The 24,002-nt window shown below is 41.0% G+C and overlaps 1 protein-coding gene and 1 long non-coding RNA gene across 5 annotated transcripts in view; both read left to right on the top strand.

The window, feature by feature from the left end:
- Positions 1–8,389, top strand: part of LOC106698925 — an 11,080-nt gene extending 2,691 nt beyond the window's left edge. Inside the window, exon 2 of the long non-coding RNA XR_002831780.1 lies at positions 8,249–8,389. This is a non-coding gene — a long non-coding RNA (uncharacterized LOC106698925). The remainder of the gene's footprint in view (positions 1–8,248) is intronic.
- Positions 8,390–14,979: 6,590 nt separating this feature from the next.
- The window catches only part of GEMIN2 (gem nuclear organelle associated protein 2), a 31,794-nt gene continuing 22,771 nt past the window's right edge, over positions 14,980–24,002 (top strand). The window contains exons 1-4 of one of the 4 annotated variants that reach the window (XM_006099266.3): positions 14,980–15,196; positions 15,559–15,643; positions 17,825–17,914; positions 18,170–18,229. In XM_006099266.3, the coding sequence (XP_006099328.1) occupies positions 15,060–15,196; positions 15,559–15,643; positions 17,825–17,914; positions 18,170–18,229 (372 nt within the window). In that variant the 5' untranslated portion in view covers positions 14,980–15,059. Of the gene's footprint in view, positions 15,197–15,238; positions 15,410–15,558; positions 15,644–17,824; positions 17,915–18,169; positions 18,230–24,002 lie in introns of those variants that run through there. The other 3 variants (XM_023762926.1, XM_023762925.1, XM_023762927.1) reach the window with 3 other exon arrangements.

Here is a 24,002-nt window from a genome sequence, read left to right as displayed (position 1 = left end):
AAGAAGATAGCTATCTTCTCTTCAAAAAAATTGTAAATCTAAAGGCTTTAAAAAATTTCTTCAAATCTTGTGTTTTGATGATGCAAGTGCAAGAAAAACCAGAAGAAACAATAAGCTAGGATATAGTAGTGATGTATTTGAAATCTGCAATCACTGTTTACAAGATGGGTATGTTTCAGGCTCATGCATCACAGGTAATGAGCAGGTCTAGTTGCATTTATTTATTTATTTATTGATTGATTGATTGTATATTTTTATTGATTTCAGAAAGAAAGGGAGAGGGAGAGATAGATAAAAACATTAATGATGAGAGAGAATCATTGATCAGCTGCCTCCTGCACGCCCCCTACTGGGGATCGAGCCCACAACCTGGGCATGTGCGCTTGATTGGAATCGAACCCTGGACCCTTCATTCCAGGCCGCAGGCCGACACTCTATCCACTGAGCCAAACCAGCCAGTTTAGAAGGCACTTAGAAGGCACTGCCCAGTTTGAATATACCTTCAAACCAGGAAAATACAGAATTAAAATTGGGGTTTGCTAAGTTTAGATATTTATTTAAATTTCCAATAAAATTGTTTTTCATTATTCCTTTACTCTTTTATCATCATAACAGTTTTACTGAATATCACTTTAATCTATGTAAATTATTCCTGAAATAACATAAAGATATAAATATTTTAAAGGGCCCATTGGACTTAGATGGTAAATAGTGAAGACTTTTTTCTGGTATACTGAAAGTTAAGAGGTTTTGATCTGAGGAAGAGTAGAGAAAGCCTGGGAATTTTCTTGAGCTCCTGAGAAAGGAGAGTCAGACTAAGAATTGGAGATAGGGCAGAATCTCAAAAAACAAACTTCTCTTGTATTCTAACCTAAATTATAGCCAGCCCTGGACCCAGGTACTTGAGATCCATCTGTATTGTGAGGATGTTTGTTAAACATTTACCAACAGGCAACTGATTATAATTGTTTGCTTTCAATTACACCACCTTGTGTAGATTCTGGCACAAAATGATTGTTCCCTAAATATTTATGAATAAGCATGAAAACCTAAACAATATAAAATATTATCATCATTAACATTTTTAGGTATTTGAGATTGACTGAAAACATAAGTCTGATGTAAGCCCCACCCCCTTCCAAAAAAAGTTCTTTTTAAAAGCAAATACTCCTAAGGTCAGTTCTTCCTCAAACTGGCATTTTTCAAAATGCCAAAGAATATTTTAAAAAGTGAGAGAGAAAAATAATAAATAAATAAATAAATAAATAAATAGTGAGGGAGAGTTCTATGGTCAAATAAACTCAGGAAACACCAGTTAAATTATGTGAAATAGATCTCTTGTCAGGGATTTTAATACATTAATATTCATTGTGGATCTTTAAGAGTGGGCTCTTAGTACATTTCCCAAAGATATCTGTCCTTGGAACTTTTTTTCTAGGACTATCTGGGGGCAAGTATTCTAAACTCCCTATGACTTTATCTTCATTCATTAATTACCTTAAGTACTAGTTAATGTGTAACAGCCAGTAATTTCCTTCCTACTTCTGAACCCACAGATGTTTCTAAACTGGAGATTCCAGTAATACACAGTCAGTTGAAGCATGATAATGTACATTTCTTAAAATTTTATGTGGTCACCACCAGATAGAGTTTTCACCTCTACTTTTTGTGTTGTTATTGGCTTAATTCGTTCTCTAGTATAAATGAAGCTCCTGCATTACATATATATATAAAAGACAGAGATGCTAATTGACCATACCTTCGCTATGCCCTAAGCCAGGCCCACCAGCCAATCAGAGTGACTATATGCAAATTAACCCAACCAAGATGGCGGCTGGTAGCCACAGAGCTGGAGCAAGCAGGAGGCTTGGTTGCCCGGGTGATGGAGGAAGCCAAGCTTCCTGCCTGCTCTGAGCCGGCTGTGGCCTCCACTCATGGCAACAAAGTTTCAATTATAGAAGACAAATAAATCCCAGATACCTGCTTCCAGCCAGCCACCACTGGGAGCTTGGGTGGCTGGGGGCTGTGGCCAGCCTGCAAACAGCCATCAGCCCCTCACCCAGGCTGGCCACACCCTCATGGGGTGAGGGTCCCCGCTAGGGGGTTTAGCCAGCCTAAAAATGGTCCTCAGCCCCTCACCCAGACTGGCCAGGCACCCCAGCAGGACCCCCCACCCTGAAGGGGCTATGGCCAGCCTGCAAACAGCCATCAGCCCCTCACCCAGGCTGGCCAAGCACTCCTATATAATAAAAGGGTAATATGCAAATTGACCCTAACAGCAGAACGACTGGGAATGACTGGTCACACTGGGAATGACTGACACACACTCACCACCAGGGGGCAGATGCTCAATGCAGGAGCTGCCCCCTGGTGGTCAGTGCGCTCCCACAGGGGGAGCTCTGCTCAGCCACAAGCCAGGCTGATAGCTGCCAGTACAGCGGTGGTGGTGGGAGCCTCTCCTGCCTCCTCAGCAGTGCTAAGTATGTCCGACTGCAGCTTAGGCCTGCTCCCCGCTGGCAAGTGGACATCCCCCGAGGGCTCCCAGGCTGCCAGAGGGATGTCTGATTGCCAGCTTAGGCCCAATCCCCTGGGGAGCGGGCCTAAGCCATCAGGTGGTCATCCCCTGAGGGGTCCCAGACTGTGAGAGGGCACAGGCCAAGCTGAGGGACTCCCCCCGAGTGCACAAATTTTTGTGCACCGTGCCTCTAGTGTGTGTGTGTGTAATTAGAGGCCTGATGCACGAAATTCATGCAAGAGTAGGCTTTCCTTCCCCCAGCTGCCGGCACTGGCTTCCCTCTGGCACCTGGGCCCGGGCTTCCCTCGCAGCCCCAGCTTCATCCGGAAGGTCATCGGAAGGATGTCTGGTCTAATTAGCATATTATGCTTTTAACATTATAGATAATTAATTTCAGAGAGGAAGGGAAAGGGAGAGAGAGATAGAAATATCAATGATAAGAGAGAATCATTGATTGGCTGCCTCCTGCACTCGCCACACTGGGGATCGAGCCCACTACCCAAGCATGTTCCCCGACCGGGAATCAAACCATGACCTCCTGGTTCATAGGTCGATGCTCAACCACTGAGCCATGCTGGCCAGGCCACTTGCAGTTTTTTCAACATGGGTTCTCTTCCATTTTTTCAGATGGTGACTTTATAAGGCACTGGCCAACTGTTTTTGGAGTACTCACTGGAAAAAGCAGTACTCAGATTCTGACTTTGAATTTTCAGCATTAATAGTGTGTTAAGTCCATATACATAGCATAATATCATTCTGATGTAGTCACACAATGACTAAAATCATATTAGATAGAATAATAATAAATAAGGCTAATTAACAAATAACACGAGAGTTATAGATTTACTAGAGTCCTGGTACACGAATTTGTGCACAAGTGGGGTCCCTCGGCCTGGCCGGCGATCAGAGCCAATTGGGTTGTCTCACCCAGTCTGAGGGCAGGGACCACGGGAGGTTGGCTGGCCACGGGAGGTGGGCTGTGGGAGTGTACTGACCACCAGGGGCAGCTCCTGCGTTGAGCATTTACCTCTTGGTGGTCAGTGCACATCATAGCAACCGACTGGTCGTTCAGTCATTTGGTTGTTCTGTTGCTTAGGCTTTTATATATGCACCTTAGTAATCATTTAGTCCAATCCCTATATGTAACGAATGTGAAGATAAGAGGTTACTTACGTAGCATATTCAAAGTCAGGGTGCTGGAGACCATTTAAAACTTACACACAATTTTTATTTCATGCCTGTCTTTTCCCCTTTAATGCTGACAAAACTTGGCATTAAAATTTTTAGTTCTTGTTGGAATCTCCAGTTTAGAAATTATACAAATGAAATAATTTGATCTGTTCTTAAACCATTTATAGTGGGCCAAAGAAATACAACATGGTTATTTACTGACAGCTTTTTTTCCTTTTCTTTTTGTCTAATGTGTATTTGATTTATAAAGAACATAAGAATTATTGAACTCTAAATGGCAAAGAAGGAAACTCCTACTTTAATAGGAAGAAGCTAGATTTGTATTTTACTTTAGTTTTTTTTTTTGTATTTTACTTTAAAGAAGTAAACTTTTGTGTTCTATAATTAAACTAGACCTTGCCTTGATTTTCTGGCATCAATTCAGTGTTCTAGTCCTCGTTATGGATCTGGACCACAAAGGTTGAGGACAGTGTTCTTAGAGAGATAAAAGAGACTGCTCATGCCCACAGGGTATGCACTAAGACTAGGATCTCCTTGCATTTATCTTCATTGCTTTTCTCTAATTTATGACCAGTGGGTCATAGAAGGTCTTATTATGTAGAGCAGACCCTCAAATACTATCCTATATAATAAAATCGACCAAACAGCAGAATGACTGGTCGCTATGACACACACTGACCACCAGGGGGCAGACACTCAATGCAGGAGCTGCTCCCAGCCCGCAGGCACCAAGCTGGCCAAGGCGGGTGCCAGTGGGGGCCCCCCAATCGCCCCGCCAGTCTCCCCACAGATTGGCCCTGATTGCCAGCCCAGCCTAGGGACCCTACCCATGCACAAATTTTGTGCACCAGGCCTCTAGTCTCATTATAACCATGATGAGGGGGGAAAATCTGATTCCTGGCCAGGGTCACTGTCTGTGTAGAGTTTGCACATTCTCCCCATGCCTACATAGGTTTCTCCAAGCACTCTGGTTTTCTCCCACATCCCAAAGATGTGCCTGCGAGGTGAACTGGCGTGGCTACATTGTCCCAGTGGGTGTGAGCATAGGTGCATGTAAGTGGCCAGGCAATGGAAGGGAGTCCTGTCCATGGTGGATTCCTGTCTTACCAGGGCTGCCAGAACAGGCTCTTGCCACCCAAACCTGAACTAGAATAAGTGGGTTGGAATAGAATTATTTTACTTGTTTTTTGTGTTGTTGTTTTGTTAATCCTCACCGGAGGTTATTTTTTCCATTGATTTTTAGAGAAAGTGGAAGGGAGGAAGGGGGAGAAAGAAACATCAGTGTGAGAGAGACACATCAATTGGTTGCCTCCTGCATGCACCAGGGGATCCTACAACCCAGGTATGTTCCCCTAACCAAGAATGGAACCTGTGACACTCTAACTACTGAACCACACTGGCCAGGTACTTACTTGTTTTTATTCATCTTTTTTAAATGTATGTTTAGCTGACATTTATTTCAATGTTTAATATTAGAAGCTTTTCAGGTCCTAGCTGGTTTGGCTCAGTGGATAGAGCATCCGCCTGAGAACTGTAGGGTCCCGTGTTCAATTCTGGTCCAAAGCATGTACTCAATTGCAGGCACTCAATCCCTGGCCCTGGTCGGGACCATTCGGGAGGCAACCAAGTGATGTGTCTCTCTCACATTGATGTTTCTCTCTCTCTGTCACTCCCCTTTTTCCCTTTCCACTCTCTCTCTCTCAAAAAAAAAAAAATCAATGGAATAATATCCTTAGGTGAGAATTAACCAAAATAACAAACAAACAAACCAACAAACAAAAAAGAAGTGTTTCGGGTCTTTATTTAGAAGTTTGGTAATGTTTTCGTGACTGTGCCATGGGAACTTAACTCTTATTTATATCAATTTTGCCTACGGCAAAATTGGTTTCATTATACATCATTTTGCTGAAAGTCAGATTCCAAGAACCTATCAATGATGTGAAGTGGGGACTTATATACTTATTTTTACTAAGCTGTGTCTTGTGAAGCATAGTGATTTAGAGCAATGGCTCATAAGTCTGACCTCCAAGGACAGAATCTTAATCCCATCCACTTCCTAGTTGTGTGACCTTGGCATGGCATGTAACCTTTCCTGAGCCACAGTTTCTTCATCTGAGAGTGAAGATAACAATAGTACCTACCAATTAGGATAACAATATATTGTGATGATTAAATGAGATAATCTATATAAAACATTTAGTCCTGACAAAGGGAAAAGGAGCCTCTGAGAGTCTGAAATTGGCCTGGCTCCATCAACTGGGCCTACCTGTTGATAGGAGCTGCCCTGGCTCTCACTGTCAGGCCACGTGGTTCTCCTGTTGAATATAAATCAGTCCACAGCACACCAGCATCAGACGAGGCCACTCAGTAACCCTGAAGGATAAAAACAAAACCCTTCTCTGTAATCATGTCTGAACTCAGACAAAATCACAAAGATTGTCCAAACCACAAATGACTAAATACTTCCCTAACCTAGTTAATCTGAGTGACTGCTGCTTCTTTACCAATTAATACCATTAACTTCCCTTTTTCCTTATACCTCTACATAAAAATGATAATTACCAATCATAGAATTTGTCAAGTGCTCAGAAGAGCTGGAGAGAGTCCTGGGCTGTCAGGTGTTAAAATAGGCAATTAAAGTAACAACAAGCCAAAACTGGGAGATAACAGTGAAGCCTCTAATCCAGCGGTTCTCAACCTGTGGGTCGAGACCCCTTTAGCGGTTGAACGACCTTTTCACAGGGTCGCTTAAGACCATCCTGCATATCAGATATTTACATTACGATTCATAACAGTAGCAACATCACAGTTATGAAGTAGCAACAAAAATAATTTTATGGTTGGGTCACAACATGAGGAACTGTATTTAAAGGGCCAGAAGGCTGAGAACCACTGTAATCACTAATTGCAATTGCATAAGCAAGAGTCCAAACATGGTGAAAGCACTGACTCCCGCTGTTCCATTACACCCATGGAATGGCATGTTAGTTGATGGTCAATGGACTGGCACAAACATGGAGGTCTGGAGGTCTCCATGAAGGAGATTGGAGTAGAATTGTTTTACTTGGTTTTTGTTGTTTTTTTAATATAAAATTTAAAAACAATACAAAAGGCTCCTGCAGATTTATGTAATTGGGGGTTGGGTTGGGGGGGTTGGAGTGGAAAAGTACTAGGTGCTAAGTCAGAGTGGGAAAATTTCTGAGTAAGGAGACCTCCAAATAGAGAGGGAGGGTGAGAAGGGGGCAAGAGGGACCTGCATCCTTGACTGCAACTTCCTTCAGAGACTGCCATCCATCGGCTGGGTACACCAAGTCTAGTGTGGAGAGGGCAGTTTTTCCTTGTGAAGCCTGCCAAGTAAAGCCTTGGTAATTGCTTATGGTCAGGTCTGAAAAATCACACATGGGTTTTTAATGAGGAACCTTATTCATCAGAATTATCCCTATTTCCACTCTCCCCAAATCATATTATAAAGCCCAAATCCTATAATAAATGTTACTTCTAATACCCTCTTAGTGAGACATCTCCCAAGTTTCAGTCATCACGTGACTACAGGAGTGTTCTGGTGGTAAGAGAATGCTCCATAAATACCAGGAGGGGCAAAAGTAGGATTACAGTTGTATGAGAAACACAGAGTTTACTCTTGTATTACTATGTATTCATTATTGTATTATTTTCCATAGAAACAACTATAAACCTACTTTTGCTCCAGCCTGTATTAACTAACACAGCTACATTTCTCATAACCCTGTTCAGAACCATTCATCCTCTACTGTCTATACATCAACATAGTGACCTTTATCCAATTTTTCCAACATGATCTACTTCCTTAAACAATAAGGCCTTGAATGAACGCTTTCTTCTACCTGCTGAGACTGGATATACAAATGGACAATGGCCTGACCATAAAGATAAAAATAGGTCTCTGGCACTGGCCGGGTACCTCAGTTGGTTGGATTGTCTTCCCGCACATCCAAAGGTTTCAGGTTTGATTCCCAGTCAGGGCACATACTTAGGTTGCAGGCTCGATCCCCGGTCAGGGTGCATACAGGAGGCAGCCGATAATGTTTCTCTCTCTCTCCCCCTTCCTCTCTCTCTAATATCAATAAAAACATATCCTCAGGTGAATATTTAAAACAAATAGAACTCTGATCCACAATCTGCAGCAACCAATCCAGGAAACCAACCTATTATTCTATTGTAACTAGCCTGGGGAGCCTTCTATAAGTCAAACTTGTAGGAAGTTCGACTGCTAGCACTAGCAACAATTCAAGAAGCCAAACACTAATCCCTATCCCTATAATAATTGTCCCAAAATAACAGTTTTCCTAATTTTTTCCATGCTTACAATTTAGGACCAACTAAAGAAAACTAAATATGCACCCCTAACCAATATGATAGGATGTCACACTTCTAAGTAGAACAGGGGTTCAGAGCATGCCACCCCAAAATTGGCCACTTTGCATATTAATTATTTTGAGTTAAAGGCATTTGGAAAATGGCAGATGCAAGAAGAGCACTCTGATCTTCCTTTTTCTTCCTCAGAGCAGGAGATAAAACTCCCATCTGAAAGGTGCACCTCCCTATGCCAGGAGGAAGGAAGACATTCTTACCACCAGAAATGAGGACTCAAGGCCAAGATAAATCTGTACAAAAAACCTTATTAAACTAACTTTTATCTTCCTAGTCACTTTTCCACAATTAACTGCCCTAGCCCAAACCCCTCTGTCATTTTACATTTTCACAATTTACTATTCTTTGTCCAACCCAGTATATAAGCTTTGGGCCCTCACTTCTTTGGCTCTTAGTTTTTCTTGTAAAGGCTCCCATGTACATCTATCTATATATATAAACGCCTAAGCAACCATTCAACTGGTAACTATCACACGCACTGACCACCAGGGGGCAGACGCTCAATGCACAGGCATGGAAACATGGAACAGACTGATGAATCTCAGAGGGAAGGGAGGAGGGGGGAGGGCGGGAAGACATTAACCAAAGATCTTATATACATACTAGAGGCCCGGTGAACGGATTTGTGCACCAGTGCCTCGGCCTGGCCTGTGGGGATCAGGCCCAAACTGGCTCTCCAACATCCCCCAAGCAGTCCCGGATTGAGAGAGGGAGCAGGCCAGGCCGAGGGACCCTGCCAGTGCATGAATCCGTGCACCAGGCCTCTTGTGTAAAAATAAAATTTGTATGCTTTTCTTCTGTTAATCTGTCTTATGTCCATTTGATACTTCGGCCTACACAGACAGCGTAAGAGGATAGAAGAGAAGAAATTTTACTTCCCCTACAGTAACCCACCTATAGCTTCCTTATGCCAATAGCTTACAACTAGGGCATACCTGAAGCCTTCTCTTTTTTCCAGTATAAAGCTTTCCAACTCCTCTTCCTGCTGTGAATCTCTGCCAAAATACAAGTAGTAGAGGCTGACTCCCTTCCTCTAGCAAACTCTGAATAAATAGCCTTTGCTTATTCTTACTCCTTGGTCTTCATTTGTTTCCACACTGCAAGGTTCTTCCCTGCCCCATCCCCTCAAAACTTTCCTGATAGAGGATCTACCTAAAACATAGTCACAAACCCAAACAGATAACCAAAATGAAGAAACAAAGAAACAACCCTCAAATGAAAGAATTGAAGAATTCTCCAGAAGAAGAGATAAATGAAGCAGAGATAACAAATTTATCTGAAAAAGAGTTCAGAGTAATGATGTTAAAAATGCTCAACAGTATGAAAAAAGATATAGTAACTATGAAAAAAAGAACAGTCTGAGATAAAGAATGATATAACACAAATAAAGAACACATTGGAAGGAATACACAGCAGATTAGGGGAAGCTGAGGATTGAATCAGTGAATTAGAAGAAAGAGTTGAAAATATCACTCAATTAGAGAACCAAAAAGAAAAAACAATTGAAAAACAGGAGGATAGCTTAAGGGAACTGTGGGACAATGTGAAACGTAACAATATTAGAATAGTAGGTGTGCCAAAAGAGGCAGAAAGGGAGAAAGGAATAGAGAAAGTGTTTGAAGAAATAATGGTAGAAAACTTCCCTAACCTGGTAAAGGGAAAAGTCACACAAGTTCAGGAGGCACAGAGAACCCCAAACAAGAAGAACGCAAACAGACCCATGCTCAGACACATCATAATTAAAATACCAAAAATTAGCCGAAACCGGTTTGGCTCAGTGGATAGAGCGTCGGCCTGCGGACTGAAAGGTCCCAGGTTCGATTCCGGTAAAGGGCATGTACCTGGGTTGCAGGCACATCCCCAGTGGGAGATGTGCAGGAGGCAGCTGATCGATGTTTCTCTCTCATCAATGTTTCTAACTCTCTATCTCTCTCCCTTCCTCTCTGTAAAAAATCAATAAAATATATTTAAAAAAAATAAATAAATAAAATAAAATACCAAAAATTAAAGACAAAGAGAGAATCTTAAAGGCAGCAAGAGAAAAGAAAACTGTTACCTGCAAAGGAGTTCCCATAAGGCTGACACCTGATTTCTCATCAGAAACTCTACTTGTCAGAAGGGAATGGTATGAAGTACTCAAGGTAATGGAAAGTAAGGATCTGAGACCAAGATTACTATATCCAGCAAGGCTATCATTCAAAATAGTCAGTCAAATAGCTTCCCAGACAAACAAAAGGCTAAAGGAATTCATCACCATCAAGCCAGCATTACAAGAAATGCTAAAGGGATTGCTGAGAAGAAGAAACAGAGAATCCTAGCCATAAAGAATTAAAATGGCAATAAATAAGTACCTCTCAATAATAGCCCTAAATGTAAATGGATTAAATGCTCCAATCAAAAGGTGTAGGGTAGCTGAATGGATACAAAAACATGACCCAACTATATGCTGTCTACAAGAGACCCACCTCAAAACAAAAGACACACACAGGATGAAAGTGAAGGGACAGAAAAATTTTTTCCATGCAAATGGAAAAGAAAAAAAAGCTGGAGTAGCAATACTCATATCTGACAAAATAGACTTTAAAAGCATCATGCTAAGTGAAATAACCAAGTCGGAGAAAGATAAATACCATATGATCTCACTCATTTGTGGAATATAAACTGATGAACAAAAATAGGGCCAGAGGGGGAAACATATTCTAGAATATAATAGAAGTAATCCTGTTATTTGCAGATTTTTTAAAAATTATTATTGTTTAATATGTTTTTATTGATTTCAGGAGAAAGGGAGAGGGAGTGAGAGAAACAGCAATGATGAGAGAGAATCATTGACTGGCTGCCTCCTGCATGCCCCCTACTGGGGGTTGAGCCCACAACCTGGGCATGTGCCCTTCACTGGAATCGAACCCGGGACCCTTCAGTCCACAGGCTGATGCTCTATCCACTGAGCCAAACCGGCTAGGACTATTTGCAGATTTTTAATATTTCCAACAACTTTTGTGCTATCATACTATGTTAGTACAGTTTTGGTAATATTATTATACTTAAAATCCTTTTATTCTTTTTTTTTTATTGATTTCAGAGAGGAAGGGAGAGGGAGAGAGAGAGATAGAAAGATCAATTATGAGAGAGAATCATTGATTGGCTGCCTCATGCATGCCCCTTACTGGGGCTCCAGCCGGCAACCGAGGCATGTGCCCTTGACTGGAATCGAACCCGGGACCCTTCAGTCCATCAGCATAGACTCTATCCACTGAGCAAAACCAGCTAGGGCAAAATCCTTTTATTCTTGAAATATTCATGTTTGTTGCATGTAATATTATTATATGTAGATCATTTTTTGTAGGGAGTGGCTATAGAGTTAAGCCTCGGACTGACCTGTTGGCAAAGCCACGAACAAGTCCCAGCTTAGAGGGTACAGCCCTCTTAGCATTGGGCTGCAGGAGGTGCAGCAAGTGCTGCCAAAACAAGTGAAACTCACAAGAACATTGTAACTATGGTGACCACTATCTTGTTTACCTCTGCCTATAAAATAAAGTCTCGGCTTGCCTCTGGATCTCTCTCTTAGCCAGGCACAGGAGTCCACCTAGACCAGCCGTGGGCAAACTACAGCCCGCGGGCCGGATCCGGCCTGTTTGAAATGAATAAAACTAAAAAAAAAAAAACAAAAACCGTACCCTTTTATGTAATGATGTTTACTTTGAATTTATATTAGTTCACACAAACACTCCATCCATGCTTTTGTTCCGGCCCTCCGGTCCAGTTTAAGAACCCATTGTGGCCCTTGAGTCAAAAAGTTTGCCCACCCCTGATAGACCCAGCTTATTCTCTTTGTCTGTCTCTTCTTTAATCCTTTGCCGCTCCTCCTCAGGCTCATCGAACCCTTGGCTGTGTTGGCCCAGCACGATTTTTTAAAAAAATATATTTTATTGATTTTTTTACAGAGAGGAGGGGAGAGGGAAAGAGAGCTAGAAACATCCATGGGAGAGAAACAACAATCAGCTGCCTCGTGCACACTCCGCACTGGGGATGTGCCTGCAACCAAGGTACATGCCCTTGACTGGAATCGAACCTGGGACCCTTCAGTCCGCAGGCCGACGCTCTATCCACTGAACCAAACCAGTTAGGGCAAGATCATTTTTCTTGAATAATTGGTGTTTATTGCATGTAACATTATATTTAAAATAGTTTTTCTTGAGATATTAATGTTTATTGCATGTAACATTGTTATATGTAAGATCTTTTTTCTTGAAATTAAAAAAAAACTTTCCTTAATAGTACTTACCTCAGTTATCTTTTAGAATTCATTTGTATCACTGTTTGATAAACAGCTCCTTGCCCACTACACTGTAAGCACCATGAGAGAAGAAGCTCACCACTGTAACTCCCAATGCCTACCACAGTGCCTGGCACATAATTGAAAACTGATACATATCAATTGGATAACTGGGTTAATTAAAGTTTAACGGCAAAAAGAGGCAAATGAAATTTTAGATTGTGGCCAAGGCAAAAAGAACTGAGAAAGTATAATTAGACAGGAGAAATTCTAGTATAGTAGATCTTAAAGAATAGGGAGGGAAAGGATAAAATGAATGGGCTAAGCTTTGTTTCTCTCTTGGATGTTGCTTAAAATGTCAATTTCAGAGCCCCACCATATCCAATCAACAGAATAAGACCTCTCTTTCAGATAATTCTTTTTTTGTTTTGTTTTTTGTTAATCCTAACCCCAGGGAGAGTGTAAGAGAGAGGGAAAGATAGAGAGAAACATCAACGTGAGAGAAACATATTGATTGGTTGCCTCCTGTACACTCCGGACCAGAGCCTGGGCCAGGGAGGAGCCTGCAACCAAGGTACATGCCCTTGACTGGAATCAAATCTGGGGCTCTTTGGTCCACAGGCCAACACTCTATCCACTGAGTCAAACCGGCTAGGGCTCAGATAATTCTTATACACATTAATGTATGAGAATAACTGAGCTGCTTAAGGGGATATAAAACACAAGGACAAATTTTGCACTTAGCTCTGCAAGGATGACTTAACAGATGCCACCATCATCAATAAACAGCTGCTGAGTGTTCTGTTCACCCAAACCTAATATAAGTACTATAGCCAAACACTAATGTAAGAAACGAAAAAAATTCAATTTTAAACTGAGAAGTAACTGGAATCTTTGAAAATAGGGCACCAGAAATAGTTCAGAAATTTAGGAATAGTTCCTCTTAGGGAGAGGATTTAAAAAGTTATTCTAGTTTTAGAAGCTTAACTTTCCAACAATTAAGCTTTTCTTTTTCAGAATAACTTCATCAACCACATATAGCGTCTTCTCAGATGTTCCATATCTTACTGAAATTATAAAAAATATTTAATACAATTTCCAATTTATTACCATATTAAAATTTGTTCCAAAACTCATCACTAATTCTTTTACATCAGATTAGTTTTGAAGTAGCAGAAAGCAAGACATACATTTTTTATATACTTTTCTTTCTTCTGAATGAATTTATGCCTTTATATTTAAATTTTTAGAATTTCAGCCCTGGCTGGGTAGCTCCATTGGTTAGAGCGTCATCCTGATCCGCCAAAGGTTACAGATTCAATCCCAGGTCAGAGAACACAGAGAAGCAACCAATGAATGCAAAAGTGGAACAACAAATCTATGTTTCTCTGTTTCTTTCTCTCTCTCTCTCTGTCTCCGCCCCTCTCCTCTCTCTCAAAAAAATAATCAGTAAAAAAACAAACAAAACCCCATTGTGGTTTTAAAAAAAGCATTTCAAAATCATTAGTGTACTTTATTACACACCTCTTCTTTTGGAAAATATTATTTCCCAGGTCAGTCTTTGTTCATTCTGTTATTCCTCTCTATTCTTCCTTTATCCATGTGTAGTTTTGCCATGTTCTTATACATGGAGTTTTTAACCTAAGGACTGTTCTCATGTGGTCTTCAATTGAGTAAGTTACATTCTAGTTTCTAAATCAATTGCTAAAGGCAATTGTTTTAAAAAAACAAACGCCTCAAACATAAATATAAACCTTATAAATAAAAGTCAATTGTATTCACACAGAGCTTGTTTAGAAAAATTGAGATTTAATACTTTCATTTTTTCTTGCAATTTGTGACCCAGCCAATGTTACCTAAATCATTTCTGTCTTGTTTGCTCACTTGTAAAATGGAGATAATAGTACTCACCTCACAAGATTGGCTCTAAGATTAATAATGGTGACTCCTGGGTGTTAGCATTAGTTTTATCCTTTGCACTACTTATATTTAAGAAGGGTTCTTTTTGAAAAAAAGAAAAAAACTAATGGTTATTCTAGGAGTAATATTCACTTCAGATAAATATAAAATGACCTTTGAAGAAGCCAAGCACAAGAGATTCCTAAGAAAATTAAATTTGTGTCCATTTGTCTTCAGACAAATCTGGGTTGGAATTGGCTTTTCTTCCCCTTTGGGAGAAAGTCACAGTTGGTAGTACTTAACCCCTCTTTAGGTCGATTTTCTCCCTTACAAAACCGGGATAACACCATCTTCTTCAAAAGGTTGTAAAAATTGCATGAGGAAATGTATGTGACCTGTGTACCAGGGGTTTGAGAATTTAGAGGTCAATAAAGGATAATTACAGTCCTATTGCTCATTAATTTAAAAAACATTTTAGGACCCCTCACGACCAGCGGTGCATAAAAGTTATTAATCCTCAGTTTCTACCCGAACCTTAGGAGAGAGGACAGAGGGTGTAAGAGTGCACACGCAGAAACATTCAGAACCGCTCCTGCAAGGAGCTCAATTCGCGGTCTTCCCGGCACCGAGGAGCCTTAGACCAGGCGGCAGGTCTGCGCAGGCGCAACCACGCCCCGCAAGCCGGCCGCGGGCTCAACTCCGCGCCCAAGGCGCCTCCTCCTGCGCCTGCGCCGTGACCCTGGCGCGGGACTGGCTGGACTGTCAGCCATGGCGTGGGTACCCGCGGAGTCTGCAGTGGAAGAGTTGATGCCCCGGCTGTTGCCAGTGGAGCCCTGCGACTTGACAGAAGGTTTCGACCCCTCCATCCCCCCGAGGACGCCTCAGGAATACTTGAGGCGGGTCCAGTGAGTGATGTGGCCTGTGCGGGAGGGCGGGCGTCCTTCCTGTTCCCCGGCGGGCGCCGCACGCCCCGTCCAGCCCGCAGTGTGATGAAGCCCCGCCTTGGTTCCGTCCAGTCTCAGCTCCGGTCGGATCCCGATCGCTTGATTACACCTTTACGTGGGCGAGTTTCTATGAACTCCCTTATAATTAAACTTGAATACCCATGGCAAGATAATGTAAGAAACATGTTGATCAGTGCCTCAGTTGTAGTTCTGAACTGTTTTTCTGATTTCATAGTGAACTGTATAGAAATTGGTAGCTTGTTTGATTCCACACGAGCAAAGCCCATGTAATCACATTTCTTGCATTTATTACCTACTTGTAGGATCGAAGCCGCTCAATGTCCAGACGTTGTGGTAGCTCAGATTGACCCAAAGAAGTTGAAAAGGAAGCAAAGTGTGAATGTTTCTGTGAGTTTTTTACCCCCCACAAATTAAAAGTCCAAGGTTCTTTCTATGGTATCCAACAGTATCTATCAGTTAAGATGTATGTAGTATTTGACAACTACTCCCTGATAAGTTAGACATTTGTTTGTATTTTTTCCTCCAAAAGGATAGTTGTCATTTACTGCCACAAGAAGCTCACAGTAACCCTGGTATTTGTAGAGATTTCCTCTTCATACTTAGGGGACATGATCCAATCCTAAATAAGTCTTTAAATGGGTTCTTTATGCTAACCTTTATTCTTTTTATTTTTTTATTGTTTTAAATATATTTTTATTGATTTCAGAGAGGAAAGGAGAGGGAGAGAGAGAGAGAAACATCCATGATGAAGAGAATCATTGATTGGCTGCCTCCTGCATTCCTAGGTAGATGCTCAAAACCATGCCAGCCGGGCAAACCTTTGTTCTTTTTAAAAATACACATTTTAAATTGCTCTCAGAGAGGAAGGGGGAGAGAAAGTAACATCAGTGATGAGAGAGAATCATTGATGGGCTGCCTCCTGCATGACCCCTACTGGGGATCAAGCCCGCACTGGGGCATGTGCCCTGTCGCGGAATCAACTGTGACCTCCTGGTTCATACACTCAACCACTGAGCCACACGGGCAGGGCATAACCTTTATTCTTAAGTAAACTTGTCCAGTTATCTTCATCATTTTTATTGTACTATTTAATTTTAGTGTAGTTTGCTGCAAATTATGTTCAGATTTTGACTGGGTGTGTTTTTGTTTTTGTTTTAAGAAAAGAAACCCATATATCTTAACCTTTTTGTAGCTACTTGTACACTGAACATTTTCATTCATTTATCCAGCACATTTTTTACTAACCAGCTAGGTGTGCCCGGCACTGGAAATAAACAGAGGATGAGACAGAAAAGGCCCCTATACCTTATAGAGTTTGCACTCTTCTGAGTAAGACAGATGGTAAATGAACAAATTAAATAATTATATATTGTGACTGCTGCATGAAGAAAATTAACATACATAATGACCAGTAAATAACAGGGAGAACTACTTTAGATAGTCACAGAAAGTCTCTCTTGAGAATGTGAATTTAATTTAAAGTCAAAGGAGAGCAGCAGTTTTAAATAGTGATAAATCCTTTTCCTTTTATGTTCTAAGTAATTCCTTTATCTGATGTTTGTAATTAGTACATTTTAATTCAGACACTCAATGTTTCATATAAGTATTTTTTCAGTTGATGGAAGATAATGCCTTATATACCTGGCTTTAAAAAGTGACTGCACTAAGGCTTTTTAAAAAAATATATATTTTTATTGATTTCAGAGAGGAAGGGAGAGGGAAAGAGAGATAGAAATATCAATGATGAGAGAGACTCATTAATTGCCTGCCTCCTGCACACCCTTACTGGGGATTGAGCCTGAAACCTGGGCATGTGCCCTTGACCGGAATTGAACCCAGGACCCTTCAGTCCACAGGCTGACGCTCTATCCACAGCCAAACCGGCTAGGGCTGCACTGAGTTTTATTTCAAGGCAATATGCGATCAATTGTGAATTACGTATTGTTTTAGGAAATAGAAGTAGACCTTTCAGGATAAAATGTCTTAAATTATTTGAGTATGTTCTGCCTATACTGAAATTGTTTATTTGGGACATATCTTTTTGTTTCAGACTTCTGCTATTCTAGAAAGGTAGGACTAGATTATATCTTTAGTGCTCATATCATGTAGATTTCTTAGATATTACAACTATAAACATTCCAGATTGCTTTTATTAAAGTGACTAAATAAGGATCTTTTCCTAACATTTTATTTTTTAAAAATAATGTTTTTATTTATTTTAGAGGGAGAGGGAGAGAGAGAAACACTGATCGGTTGCATACACCCTAACCGGGGATAGAACCCACAAATTGGGCATGTGCCCTGACCAGGAATCAAACCAGCAACCTTTTGTTTCATGGGATGAAACTCAACCAACTGAGCCTCATGGGCCAGGGCTCCTAACACTTTAAACTCAGACATAAATAGTAAAGTGAAATGCCTATCTACTTTTTTGGCATCAGCAAAACGTACTTTTTTTTTATAGTCTTACTGTATTATTCCATGTTCATGTTGATTTTACTTCTCAGAGGCCTGAGACGCTAGTTACAACACTAGCATTGATTCTAACAATTACAAACTGATCTCTAGCTTTCAGGATGCCAACCGGCTCCTCAGGGCTATTCCCCCACACTTCAGTGGCAACAGCAACAAGTGGCACAATTTTCAACTATTCGACAGGTAGGTGTACTTTAATTATTTAATCAAATTAAATCTCTCATTTATTTCTGCATTTAGACTTTAGTTCAAAAAATAAGATTTTTATTTTGAACTACAAAGAAAAGAATATTTATGAAGCAATAACCAAATTATTATAATCATTAGACGTAATATAGTTTGAAACATATTTTCGAAGTTTTAGGATTATTAGAACGTTGTACAGCAATTTATTTTTAATCATCCTTCTCTGAAGCTCACTAACTCTTCTTCCTATAGAGTGTGAACAGACATAGAAGTCACTGGAAATCACAACAGTTGGATAGTAATGTGACCATGGTATGTAAGTTTCTCTGTTTACATTGTACAGTGTATACTTACTTGAAATAGTTCATATTTACTTCCAGTCTTTAAAGATTCATTTACTTAGTCCATATTACTTTCTTTTTTTCCCATCTGCCCTTAATAGTAACAATTCCATTATATTAGTGGCCTTAAAAGTCTAAAATCAGTAATGCAAGTTGTTATTTTATATCCATTTTGATCCACAGCATTTTGAGAGATTTTGGATAGGTAATTGTTAGGCCTCCACAAAGTTCTTTATTTTGTTATTGATAATCCTCACCCGAGGATATTATTTCCATTGATTTTTTATTTTTTTATTTTATTGATGTTTTACAGAGAGGAAGGGAGAGAGATAGAGAGTTAGAAACATCGATGAGAGAGAAACATCGATCAGCTGCCTCCTGCACATCTCCTACTGGGGATGTGCCCGCAACCCAGGTACATGCCCTTGACCGGAATCGAACCCGGGACCCTTCAGTCCGCAGGCCAACGCTCGATCCACTGAGCCAAACCGGTTTCGGCATTTCCATTGATTTTTTTTCAGTTCAAGAAAAACGATTTTAAATATAATAATGTTACATGCAATAAACCTTAATCTTTTAAGAAAAACGGTCTTCATTACAAACTTTTGAACAATAATAGATACAGAGGCAGAGCTGCCTCAAACTGATTGTCGAACTGCAGTGGGAAGGCCAGGGAGGGTTGGGGGACAGGAGGGAGGGGAGTAAGAGATCAACCGAAGGACTTGTATGCATCCATATAAGCATAACTAATGGACATAAGACACTGGGGGGTAAGGGAGGGCAGGGGTTTGTCAAGGGCAGGGGGGAAAAAAAGGACACTTATGTAATACCCTTTGTAATACTTTTAGCAAAAAATAAAAAAAATAAAATAAAATAAAAAAACAACGAAAAACGGTCTTAAATATAATAACATTACATGTAGTAAACATTAATATCTTCAAGAAAAACAATTTTAAATATGATAATGTTACATGCAATAAACACCAGTTATTCAAGAAAAATGATCTTACATATAATAATATTACATGCAATAAACAATATTTCAAGAATAAAAGAATTTTAAGTATAATAATATTCCCAAAACTACTAACATAGTATGATAGCACAAAAATTATAGGAAATATTAAATATCTGCAAATAACAGGATTACTTCTATTATATTCTAGAATATTTTTCCCCCTCTGGCTCTATTTTTGTTCACCAGTTTATATTCCACAAATGAGTGAGATCATATGATATTTATCTTTCTCCTACTTGCTTACTTTGCTTAGCATGATGCTTTTAAAGTCTATTTTGTCAGATATGAGTATTGCTACTCCAGCTTTTTTTTCTTTTCCATTTGCATGGAAAATTTTTTTCCGGCCCTTCACTTTCATCCTGTGTGTGTCTTTTGTTTTGAGGTGGGTTTCTGGTAGACAGCATATAGTTGGGTCATGTTTTTGTATCCATTCAGCTACCCTACACCTTTTGATTGGAGCATTTAATCCATTTACATTTAGGGCTGTTATTGAGAGGTACTTATTTATAGCCATTTTAATTCTGTATAGCTAGGATTCTCTCTCTGTTTTCTTCTCAGCAATCCCTTGCAGCAATTCCTTTAGCATTTCTTGTAATGCTGGCTTGATGGTGATGAATTCCTTTAGCCTTTTGTTTGTCTGGGAAGCTCTTTATGTGACTGTCTATTTTGAATGATAGCTTTGCTGGATATAGTAATCTTTGTCTCAGATCCTTGCTTTCCATTACCTTGAGTACCTCATACCATTCCCTTCTGGCCTGTAGAGTTTCTGATGAGAAATCAGGTGACAGCCTTATGGGAACTCCTTTGCAGGTAACAGTTTTCTTTTCTCTTGCTGCCTTTAAGATTCTCTCTTTGTCTTTAATTTTTGGCATTTTAATTAGGATGTGTCTGAGTATGGGTCTGTTTGGGTTCTTCTTGTAGGGGTTCTCTGCGCCTCCTGAACTTGTGTGACTTTTCCCTTTACCAGGTTAGGGAAGTTTTCTACCATTATTTCTTCAAACACTTTCTCTATTCCTTTCTCCCTTTCTGCCTCTTTTGGCACACCTACTCTTCTAATATTGTTACATTTCACATTGTCCCACAGCTCCCTTAAACTGCCCTCCTGTTTTTTAATTGTTTTTTTCTTTCTGATATTCTTATTGAGTGATATTTTCAACTCTGTCTTCTGATTCACTGATTCAATCCTCAGCTTCCCCTAATCAGCTATGTATTCCTTTCAATGTGTTCTTTATTTGTGTTATGTCATTCTTTATCTCAGACTGTTCTTTTTTCATAGTTACTATGTCTTTTTTCATACTGTTGAGCATTTTTAACATCATTACTCTGAACTCTGTTTCAGAGAAATTTCTTATCTCTGCTTCATTTATCTCTTCTGGAGAATTGTCCAGTTCTTTCATTTGAGGGTTGTTTCTTTGTTTCCTCATTTTGGTTGTCTGTTTGAGTTTGTGACTATGTTTTTGGTAGATCCTCTACACCTCTCAATCTGTAGTGCAGGACAGTGTTAAAAGCTGTTTCTGACTAATTGGATCAGGCAAAGACTCAAAGCCTCCAGAAATTGTCTCTATCTACAGATTAATAGGATTCCAATTTGAATTGCCCTGAAGCAATCATCCTCAGGTGTGGCAAGAGTTTTTTCAACAGGGTGGGGCAGTTGCTTCAGCCTGGAGGCTAATTGTTACTTTTTTTTTAAAAATATATTTTATTGATTTTTTTACAGAGAGGAAGGGAGAGGGATAGAGAGTTAGAAACATCGATCAGCTGCCTCCTGCACACTCCCTACTGGGGAGTGCCCTTGACCAAAATTGAACCCAGGACCAAGGTACATGCCCTTGACCAGAATCGAACCTGGGACCCTTTAGTCCGAAGGCTGACGCTCTATCCACTGAGCCAAACCGGTTAGCGCGCTAATTGTTACTTTTAATCTTTTATGTATTCTCAGGGCAGGGTGTTTTCTAATAGGGTATGTGGACTGTCTTCCCCAGACAAGGCAGATGTCTATGTGGGAAAGATGTCCTCTGCTATGTGAGGGAATGACTCAGCCCAGGAATGACTTAAGCTCCTCAGTAGATATGATATATCTGGACTACCGAATAAAAAAGGGAGTTGGAGAAGACATAGATACATTGTTCCAAGGCAATACTTTTCTTTTCTGTGAAAGGTTTTTAATTTTTACTTTGTATATTCCCCCCCTCTTTTTAAAAAAAATACGTTTTTATTGATTTCAGAGAAGGGAGAGGGAGAGAGAGATAGAAACATCAATGATGAGAGAGAATCATCCATAGGCTGCCTCCTGCACGCCCCATACTGGGGATCGAACCCTCACCCCAGACATGTGCCCTTACTGAGAATCGAACTGTGACCTCCTGGTTCATAGGTTGATGCTAAACCACTGAGCTACACCAGCTGGGCTTCCCCCCTTTTTTAAAATCTATATTTCAATTATAGTTGACATACGATATTATATTAATTTTAGATGTACACCAGGGCAATACTTTTAACCTTTTAGGGAGTCTCATATTTTTCCTGAGAATCAAATGAAAGCTATTAATCTTCAGAGGGACAAAATGCACCTATACACATAATTTTGCTCAGTTTTAGTTTGTTCATAGATGTCAAATTTTAGAAGCAGCTTCGAGGTAATTCTTCCTAACATCTTTTACATGGTAACATATTGGCGTAAATGGAGGCGGCCACTTGCATAATCTTCCTGAGACTACCAGCTGGAAGCTGAGATTCAATATATGGCCTCTCCATACCAGTTGGAAGCTCTCTCTTAAAAAATAGTGAAAGAACTTACATCACTTGCCCAAGACCATTTAACTCATCAAAGATATAGCTGGGACCTTCCTGACCCCCATGTAAATATTGTTCTGCCCTCTAGGGACACCCATGTCAGTGTCCCTGAAGGCAGGCTGCTCTGTAAATAAGAAAGATGGTTTTGATTTAAATAATTAATTATTTTTAAAAGGGTATAGCTGGCAGCCACTGAGCTTTGACTCTAAAGCCTTTCTCTATGCTGTGAGGCCTCATAGCAAAAAAGGAGGTGGGGGTAGGTAGGTAGATATATTATTTTTTTTCTTACTCAGAGTAAGGACTTTGTGTACATGCTTACTAATTCAAAAAAGAAACCACATCAGTAACATTATGATGATACTAGAGGCCCGTTGCAGGAAGATTCCTGCAAGAATAGGGCTTCCTGTGGCCGGAGGGAAGCAGAGAAGGGAGTGAAATCTGCCGAGGCTTCGCTCCTGCCTCCGCTGCCCCGCTTGCTTCCCTCCCTCTTCCGCCACCCGCACTTGCTTCTCTGCAGCTTCGCTCCCTTCTACAGCGCTTGGCTTCCTTCTACATTGTCTTCAGTCTTCGCTCTGCGCCTGCATATGCAAATTAACCGCCATCTTTGTTGGGTTAATTTGCATACTCATCTGATTGGCTGGTGGGTGTAGCGGAGTGACACCAATTTGCATGTTTCTCTTTTATTAGTGTAGATATTTTTTAAAAAAATGAAATGGCCTAACATAATTGATTCAATAAATTATGATCCACCAACACAGGAATATTATGTAACAACTAGAGGCCCGGTGCACGGATTCGTGCACCGGTGGGGTCACTCAGCCTGGCCTGTGCCCTCTTGCAATCTGGCCAGGCCTGCAGGATTGGGTCGAAACCGGCAGCCTGACATCCCCTGAGGGGGTGTAGTAGTGCGCAAAGCGGCAGGCGGCTGGGGAGGAGCCCGAGCCCAGGCTGGGCCACCACGCTGCTCCCACTCATCCCAGCCCCGCTGCGCCTGCTGCCGCTGCCGTTCAGTAGCGCTGTCATGGAGGCAGGAGAGGCTCGTGCTACCACAGCTGCGTTTGCCAGCCATGAGCCTTATGTCTGGCACCTGTCGGTCAGCTGAGCGGTGCACCCGCTGTGGGAGTGCACTGACCACCAGGGGGCAGCTTTTGTATTGAGTGTCTGCCCCCTAGTGGTCAGTGCGCATCATAGCAACTGGTCGTTCGGTCACTTAGGCTTTTCTATATATTATATATATAGATAAGAGGTTCATCATGGAAAATATAAACATGAAAATAATAAAACACTCTGGTGTCAACTATGTAAATATAAACATTTAGCCCTAGCCGGTTTGGCTCAGTGGAGAGAGCGTCAGCCTGCGGACTGAAAGATCCCGGGTTTGATTCCAGGTCAGGGCACATGCCTGAGTTGTGGGCTCGATCCCCAGTAGGGAGCGTGCAAGAGGCAGCCAATCAATGATTCTCTCTCATCGTTGAGGTTTCTATATCTCTCTCTCTTCCTTCCTCTAGAAATCAATAAAAATAATATTTAAAATATCCTATATAATAAAAGCCTAATATGCTAAGTATCCGACCGTTTGTTTGACTGTTCAACCAGTTGCTATGATGCACACTGACCACCAGCGGGCAGACTCTCTGACTGGTAGGTTAGCTTGCTGCTGGGGTCCGGCCGATTGAGACTGGGCGAGATGGGCTGGACACGCCCTGGTACCCTCCCTCTCCAGACCCGAACGTGCACCAGTGGGGTCCCTCGGCCTGGCTTGTGGGGAATGGACCGAAACCGGCTCCCCGACATCCCCCGAGGGGTCCCTGATTGCGAGAGGGCGCAGGCCAGGCCAAGGGACCCCACCGGTGCACGAATCCATGCACTGAGCCTCTAGTATATACATATATATAAACATTTATTTATTGATTTATCCAATCATTTATTAAGC

This window comes from Myotis lucifugus, unplaced genomic scaffold (assembly GCF_000147115.1).
Source record: "Myotis lucifugus unplaced genomic scaffold, Myoluc2.0 scaffold_268, whole genome shotgun sequence".
In the NCBI taxonomy this organism is placed as follows: Eukaryota; Metazoa; Chordata; class Mammalia; order Chiroptera; family Vespertilionidae; genus Myotis; species Myotis lucifugus.
The sequence above is the reverse complement of the archived record's forward strand: the minus strand, read 5'-3'. Positions and strand labels throughout refer to the sequence as shown.